At 35.4% G+C, this 8421-nt stretch overlaps 1 protein-coding gene across 1 annotated transcript; it reads right to left on the reverse strand.

The window, feature by feature from the left end:
* Positions 1 to 242: 242 nt before the first annotated feature.
* Positions 243 to 5938, reverse strand: ankrd1a (ankyrin repeat domain 1a (cardiac muscle)). The gene is made up of 9 exons (XM_082142191.1): positions 5611 to 5938; positions 4229 to 4408; positions 4003 to 4128; positions 3793 to 3900; positions 2893 to 2991; positions 2686 to 2784; positions 2354 to 2452; positions 1201 to 1299; positions 243 to 916 (listed from the first exon to the last, which is right to left on the reverse strand). Exons 1-9 carry the CDS (start codon positions 5635 to 5637, stop codon positions 803 to 805), a joined length of 951 nt encoding a protein of 316 aa, XP_081998317.1. The 5' UTR covers positions 5638 to 5938; the 3' UTR covers positions 243 to 802.
* Between the last annotated feature and the right edge of the window lie 2483 nt (positions 5939 to 8421).

Here is an 8421-nt window from a genome sequence, read left to right on the forward strand (position 1 = left end):
GAATGTCAAACATGGTACATATTCTATATGTTTTGATCACTTTCTTATTAATAGATCTTGAGACTGTACCTTAAAAAATGCCTGAATTCCTGCTTGAGGATATTAAAATGGGCTTTTTCAGTTTGTGTATTTAAATGTATTAATGTTAAACTTCCCAATAAACAAAAGTAAGTTTATGCTTATGCCAAATTTATCCATACTTTTGTAATTAATATAATTTAAAATGAACCACATGGTGACACATACCAAAACACTTTATTTACATATGATTCAAATGATTCAAAATTACATTTAAGTGCAAGAATTACAAAACACATTTATCAATGCACATTTCATAATGCTCGTGAACCCGGTACCAAGTCTTTCACAAATCCAGTCCAAAATCACAAATCAATTACAATAATAATATCCATCATAATAAACATTCTCAGACCAGCATTCACATTCTGTTCCTTTTCTGAAAACGTATAGTTCGGTCTCTATTCTGTCTTGACATTTTCCCAGTAGATCAAACGGTCATGGACATTTTTCAAATGCTGTCACAAGTATAGAAAATAAATTAAAATAATATTAAATAAATACACTGAACAAGCAAACAAACATCCAACCACTCACACATGTTCATGTCTTGTGCCACTCCCTCAAGCTTCTTTTTCTCTCAAAATCAAGTGAGAAAACAATATTTACAAATAACCTCATCAATATTTCGGACACTCTATTGCCAGCAATTAGCGTCATCATTACGTAAATTGAAAAGTACTGTTCAGAAAGAAAGAAAGAAAGAAAGAAAGATAGAAAACATTCAAAACAAAAGTTGTTCATCTGGCTTTGGTGCTTCCTCTTCATTAAAGTTATTCAGGATGTTTTTCACACCTTTTTGCCATGAAAGCAGAGTCTCCATTGGTGTCTTTCCATCCTGTAAATGACAGATCATTTTAAGGACATATCCATTAAAAATATACCTATTCAAACAGATCTATTTGTACAACTAAGACTTCCAAGGAATACAGTATGAGATAATTCTTTCATCATTTGCACTGTCATCTTTTTTTGCATATCTTTCTTCTTAAATTTGATATTGTGGAGAGTCAGCATCGGGGCATTAAACATAATCCTGTAGTGACTGAATCTGTCTCTAGAGGGCACCATGTAACCTTCAACTCATACAGTAAAGATTGTATGTACCTTGATTGAACTTACATTGTTTTTGGCATTTAGACTGGCTCCATACATCATCAGCAATTTTATCATTTTAAATCTATTTATCCTCACTGCATCGTGCATTGGTGTGTCTCCATCCTACACAAGCACAAAACATTAGCATTAGAGAAGAAAGCAACATGTGGGACAATGCATTACTAATGTTATAAATTTGCTATTTACATTTTTTATTTTTTTTAAATGTACATTTACATTTAGTCATTTAGCAGATGCTTTTGTCCAAAGACACTTACAAATTAGGACTAAATTAAGTGAGTCATTGTAAAGTGGCAAAAACAACCACTTTTTTTTTAATGAGGTTAAGTGCTCATGGAAGAGATGAGTTTAGTCACTTTTCTTCAAGGCCATAGTGTCATGTTAACATTCTAACAGTATAACATTATATATTAAAATGACCATATTAAAGTGCCCCTATTATGCTATTTTAAAGGTTCCTAATTTTGTTTTGTAGGTCTCCTACAATAGGGTTACATGCATCCTCATAATATACAGTACGTTGCATTGTATATGCTTCGTAAATGCATTCTGTCTCTTTCCGCAAGCCTACTCTGTTCTGATTGGTCAGACAGCCCAGTCTGTTGTGATTTGTCTACCACTTACAGTGCGTGTTGGAAACCAAACGCAGATTAGCTCCGGATTTGCCTCAGCACTTGTACACATCGTGATAAGAACAGTAATAATGGAGTTGGTTTTACCATATCAATTCGAGCCTGAGTCCTCATTCTTTGGAAGTGCATGCAAAGTGGATTTGGAGAGCTAAAAAACTGCGTCTATTGACATGTCAACAACACAAACCAAACTCAGCTACAACAGTGTTTGAGGGTGGGTCAAAGTAAACATGATTCGCATGATTAGCCAATGAAGACCATATGCAAATATATGCAAATGTGTTACATTGTTACGTAGGTTTGTAACTGGAAGTAAGACTGGAATTGCTGACGACTCGATTCTTTCTTTTAGGAGACATTAACTTTATTTGTTGTGCACTTTGATCTTTAAAACTTTGCAGGCCTTTTACACTCACAAACAGCTATATTATACACTGCATGAAAGGTAATATTTGAAAAAGCATAATAATGGCACTTTAAAGCTTCTGAATGTCATGGAAATAATGTGCAAAATGAATTCTTACCCTGTCTTTAGCATTGACATCCGCTCCACAGTGAATGAGAAGCTCAGCACAGTCGTAATGTCCCGTCCGAACTGCAACATGGAGGGGAGTGCTGCATAGCTGAAGATACACAAGAAGAGTTTTAGTTAGTGCACCTAGTGCTAAGAGTGCAAACTACAGTGCCAACCCAGAGGCGTAAACTGAAAACTTTAAGCATAAGAAGGATCCATTATGCTTTATCATTGCTTGCTACAGAAACTTTAGCATGTAAAGCATTAGAATGATTTGTGGATGTTATTATCACTGTCCAAAGACCATCTGGTGTCATATGCTCACAGGAGCTTTATATCTACCTTGTCTCTAGTGTTGAATTTGGCTCCTTTATTTAGAAGCAGCTCCAGAGCATGCAGGCTTCCACCTCTACAGGCCCAGTGCACAGCTGAGGCATCCAGCTATGATTATGATTTTAAAAATTGCATCTCAGAATTATAATATAAAATAAATGTGAGGAAATAATCTTGTAGCAGTGGTGTAAAAGTCACATCAGCCATCTGTGCTACCTTGTCTTTTTGATCCATGGATGCTCCACTCTCCAGGAGCTTCTGCATGATCTCTGTGTGACCTTGTGCACTGGCTTTATGCAGAGCTGAGCGTTTAAACTGAGAGAGAGAGAACAAGTGAGAGTCAGTGTTGTTCCTGTAAACTAAAAATAAAAACTAATTGAAATAAAGAGGGAAAATATAAAATATATATATCAGGTAAAAAATAAAAAAATACCAAAATTACAAAAACTAAAGCTGAAATAAAAATAAATTAAAGCTGAATAATAATATACAGTCTAACTAAAAAATATTCAGACACCAGATATCATTTTTGATCTTTTTTTTACTAGTGGGTGCAGGACACTATAGTTCATTTATGTAAGTGAGGATAGCAAAATAAAGTAAACTATGACATATTATACCCAAAAAGTCTTCATACAGTGGACTACCAGTAACATTTATAAAAATTTGGGACCAAAAATTATTCAGACACTTTGACCCGACCATGTTTTGTGACCCGACAAAGTGTTTTTTTCTTTAATTGCTAATGCGACCTTTTTACACCACAGACTAAACAAAATTGTTTACTATTGCTATTGTATATAGTATGCTAAATGTTAATTGTATGCTATTAAACTTAATTCATTTGTGAGACATTAAGAGAAGGAAGGCCAAAACTGGTGAAATATCAACTGATTTGATAACTCTGAGTTCTTGTCATATTTTATTACTATTTTCTAAACTATAGCGAATAGTTTCGCTCTGATAATGTGAGAAATGTTGAAGGTGTCTGAATAAATTTTGGTTTGACTATATATATATATATATATATAAGGGTTTAATGTGTATTGGAACACGCAGCACAACTGAAGGAGAATGTGAGATGTGTGTGTGAGTGTTTTTGTGTTACACACTCACATGATCACAGGCATTGGGGTCTCCACCATCTGATAAATATTTCTCAACAACAAGTATTTTTTTCTCTGTGACAGCCTTTAGGAACAGAGCCTGGTCCACTGTATCAGGCTGAAAAAATGTTAGCCAATAATTACACCTCAAATCTGTACATTTTAGGGGTTTAAAATGATATAGCAGTATTTGTAGTATATTGTGGAAAGAGTTCTTTACCAGGATATCAGGCTCTGGCATTTTCTTTAGCATTTGAATCTTCCTTTCCTTTCTCCTCTTCCTCAACTCCAAAATGTTAAAGAGGTCTTCTACAGTTTCTAGTTTTAAATGTCCTGACTGGTCAACCTAAGAAAAATAAAAAGACAGATGTTTTTTCATTATGCTACTGTGCGAAAATGTAAAGCCATGTTCTCTTTTATCAAGTTGTAGGCCTATTCATTCTTACATTGAGTTTGAGCTTCTCTTCATTCAGTTTGATGTCTTTCTGGGAGGTGTCATTCAGGTCCTGTTGAATCTGAAGACCATCCTGTTTCTCCTGAATGATGCTGGTCTCATATTCTCCTGCAGCGAACGCCTCTGCACACTCACCTCCTGCCACCTTTCCCTCACCTCTCTTCCCGGTGACCTGTGATTAGATGTGATACACATAAGTCTTGGATATTGTATGCATATGAGTGGAAGTCAATGTAGCACAAGCATCTGTGGTCTAGTGTGACCACAGCTTTTTTTCAAGGATTGAACAGCTTCCAGAGAAAGAACAAGTGTGTAGTTTAAAGTAGATGTAATTTGATTTAGTGATTGTGTGGGTGGGGTGAAGGGAGTGTTCAGCTGTTTTGAGAACCTAAAATAATTACACACATTTCTGTTGTTTAAAATAGGAAGACAGGCCAATGCAGTTGGCTTATTCTAGACATCCTGGAACCTTCTTAATCGCTGACAGATATTTAATAAAACCACATCACTCCCTCCCCCCAATTCTTTCTTTTTTTTCATTTATGCCTTTCTCTTATTTTCTTTAATGTACGTTCTGTTTCTTATATATTCTTTATCTCTGCCCTTTCTCTAAGAATATGTAAGCACAAACATTTACTTTTTTCTGTCTCTCTTATTGTTTTTATTCATTTTCTTTTTATTCATATTCATTTTCTACTTTCTTTCTCTTGTGTTCTTTCTTTAATGTAATTTCTTTTTCTTATATTCTTCATTTCTTTCAACAATACATTTGTAGCTTGTTGTAATTGTGAGCAGTGTTATATATTATTATATTTATTAAAACTATATATTACATTTTTAATTAGCTTTTATTTTTTTCAGTATTTTTTAAGTTGCAAACATTATTTTGTTGAGTTCTGTTGACATAATGTTGATTACATTAACTTAATATTGTGTAATTTAAATGAAATGTTTTACATTAATTTTTTTATTTAAGTTGTAACTTAATAATGCAATTGTCTTGATAACTTTGGAAATTGGGAATAGTGGATTTCTAGTTCCCAGCATGCTTTGCACAGGACTGGATAAGGAGAATAAATGTTAAAAGTAAAGGGAAAGGCCTGTTAAGTGTTTAATGCTGTCATTTTTTTAATTACAAATTATTAAGTTCTTCTAACTAACTCAATATAGTTTGTTGGTTGAACATAATTTCATTAATAACTAAAAAAAAAAAAAAAAAAAAAAAAAAAAAAGAAAGAAAGAAAGAAAGAAAGAAAGAAAAAGAGATGCAAACTGTTTAGCCAACCCATTAATTTAAGTAAGCCCCTGATGTGTTTAGCGTGTGTCAACAACATTAAGACGAGAACGCGCTGCATGCATCACCACAAAACTTACCAGCTCTTCAACACGCAGCAGTCCCATGTCTATTATCTGGAGTTTGTGTCTTCAGCTCTCGGTTGTGAGTTTTGCTGTAAGGCTGCCTGTCAGAGGTGGGCGATAATTCTCTTTAATGGTAAATTAAGAGTCCCAAAGCAATCGGTGTTGCCTGCTCAGCTCCCTAATGATCTGTGTATCTCCTCTCCATCACCACCCATATATATGGTTCCAGACTCTGGCGCGGCGGACCATAAAAAAGTTAGATCATATCCCTTACTTTCTCTCCTGCTCTTTCACCGCCCACAAAATTCCAATGACACCTTCATTCATTCTTCCCGAACCTCTGATGAATCTCGCGCGCACGATGACTGCACAAGCCAGGAACGCGCGGCTTCCGTTCTGGTATGTAGCCTAGCTCTAGACTTACAGGACTGACCTGCGACCACTGACACGTGTGCAACAGGTGCACAACGGCATGACCGCATAGTCTATTCCTCTCGTGAGAAAAGCAATAAAGCAGTGTGTGACGTGGCTTTTTTGTCAATCAATAGTAAGGAACACTAGTTGTCACACTTTTCAGGCCTGCTGCTCCAATTAATATTTCTCAGGGTAGGTCTATTTTTTAATTCAGCTTCTGTTAAGACTTCTGTTTAGTCTTGCCTAAAAAAAGCTATTTCCCCGGATAAAAAGACAGTTCATGGTGTCACACTACATGGGGATAGTTGTCACAAATGGTAACCATTAGGCTACACTGTCTATTAAAGGCGTTTCATTTCAATTTAAAGATAAAAAAGAATTACAAATTACAAAATTCTGTTCATTTAAAAAAGATAACACAAATAGCCTATATCATCTTTTTGGTCAAGATAATATGCAAACACATACAGTATGACAAAGATGCAATAACTTCTAGCCCCAGTCACCCCCATAAAACAGTACAGTAGACCTATTACAGTACAGTATACAGTTTCTTTGTATGTTTGTTTGTGATGATTACATTTATATTCAAGGACATTTATTTATTTTTGTGCTCTCTGTTTTCACATGAGCTCGTTTTTACCATGCGTCCTTTTGCAATCAAGAGCTGTTAACACTCACTATATTTAATGCCCGTTATAATTAAAGACTCCATTGTAACAAATGTTCAAAAATAACGTGCCAGTCTGTGAAGTTGTGCAAGTCTGGCGTGAGCATGACAGGTTTGGAATGATGTCTGTGAACTTCCTTTCACATGGCAATACTGTCTGATGACAGTCAGTAACATAGGCTTTTAATAGCCTTATGGTAATGACAGAGTGACATGTTTGAGACACCTTTTCACCTCTTATGGACAGAGAGCAATACGTACAGATAAATCTGAGCTGATGTCATCCATCAACAGCAGTGTTTTTGCAGATGCATGTATCTACAAGGTGCTCATGTCCTTCAGCCACAAGCTGAGCAGGTGCAGAATTGCACACAAGTGTGATCACTCTGTGATATGAAGTTTACTGTAAAGAGTGAGGAGCTCAACCAGTCCATCAGACATAAATCAAAATCAATCACAAGATTATTTGCAATGGAGTTTTCCTTAAAAGGAGACACTCAGGCCAGGACACTAGACTGACACTTTGACTAGACACTTTATCTGAGAGATACCAAAGGTCATGACTTTGGAGATGAAGAAAGAATGACTAATGAGAGTGTATTGCTTAAGGGCACAGGGCTGGATTGCCATTTGTGAGGTTCAAACCTTCTCCTTCTCACCAATCTCAATCTTACAAATACCCCCATTTTTTTTTATTTTTTTTACAAAATTAATTAATCGAGTACATAAAAAATAATCAAAAAACGTTTTGGTTACTTTTACTTTCCCCAATGGTAAGCCTATTTATATATACACTGTCTGCATGGACAAAAAAAGTTGCTGCATTATCACAGTGATTATTATGTTATATGTTTGGCAACAGTTCTTCTAACCATAATTGATGGAGTATAGCTTTTCATTTCTTAAACAACCATGTAGGAAGACATGGCCATATACAGTATGACAATGTCGAGATTCATCAGGCTCAAACTGTGAAAGAATGGTTGGGAGCGAGCATCAAGAATCATTTTAACACATGAATTGGCATCTCTGAGTCCAGACCTTAAATTAATTGAAAGTCTTTGGGATGTGCTGGAACAGACTTTACAGAGTGCTTGACTCTTGCATTGTCATTACAAGATTTTGACCAAAAATCCCATTCTTCCTCCGAATTCACTTCCTCCCTGACCGTGTTAACTCCTGAATTCCCTGATCCAAGCCCACATTCAAGCCTTGTCTCTGCCACTGATTCTCCCCAGCCCCAGGTCTCCTTTGTCGGCCAGCTCCAAGTCTCCTTTGTAACTAAATACAATAAAATATTTAATCCACAATATTTTATCCACAAATAACACATGACTTTGGTATTTAAACAGATCTTAAAAAGAGAGCATATTGGTATAGCTTTCTATTAGTACTAAACTGAATAATATACATAATTTTCCATTAATTTGAATGCTACAGAGGAAATTGTTTTTTTGTGTGGAAAATTTGCATTTATTACATTTATAATACAATTTAAAGAAGCTTTTATAATATTTTGTAATGGCAGTGGTTAATATATTAATTAATATATATTAGCAACAAACGATTAAGTAATATATAGTTGGTTAATGGCCTGAAACATGGTCTGAACAGCAGAGAGGAAAGTCACTTATGGGGCTGAGATCAGTTTTAGCTCTGTAGGGTGTGGGAGAGGAGTGCTCCCACATCGCTTGAGACAGCAGCCCCTGAAATAGGACTCTTATATGCCTATAATAGTAGTA

The sequence above is a fragment of the Leuciscus leuciscus genome (assembly GCF_965113295.1).
Source record: "Leuciscus leuciscus genome assembly, chromosome: 17".
In the NCBI taxonomy this organism is placed as follows: Eukaryota; Metazoa; Chordata; class Actinopteri; order Cypriniformes; family Leuciscidae; genus Leuciscus; species Leuciscus leuciscus.

Coding starts and splice junctions, on each gene's coding strand:
- ankrd1a (XM_082142191.1), bottom strand. CDS start 5,637: ATGGGACTGCTGCGTGTTGAAGAGCTG. Junction 2,785..2,892: donor CCATGGATCAAAAAGACAAG/GTAGCACAGATG, acceptor TCATAATCATAG/CTGGATGCCTCAGCTGTGCA. Junction 917..1,200: donor GTCTAAATGCCAAAAACAAT/GTAAGTTCAATC, acceptor TGTCATTTACAG/GATGGAAAGACACCAATGGA.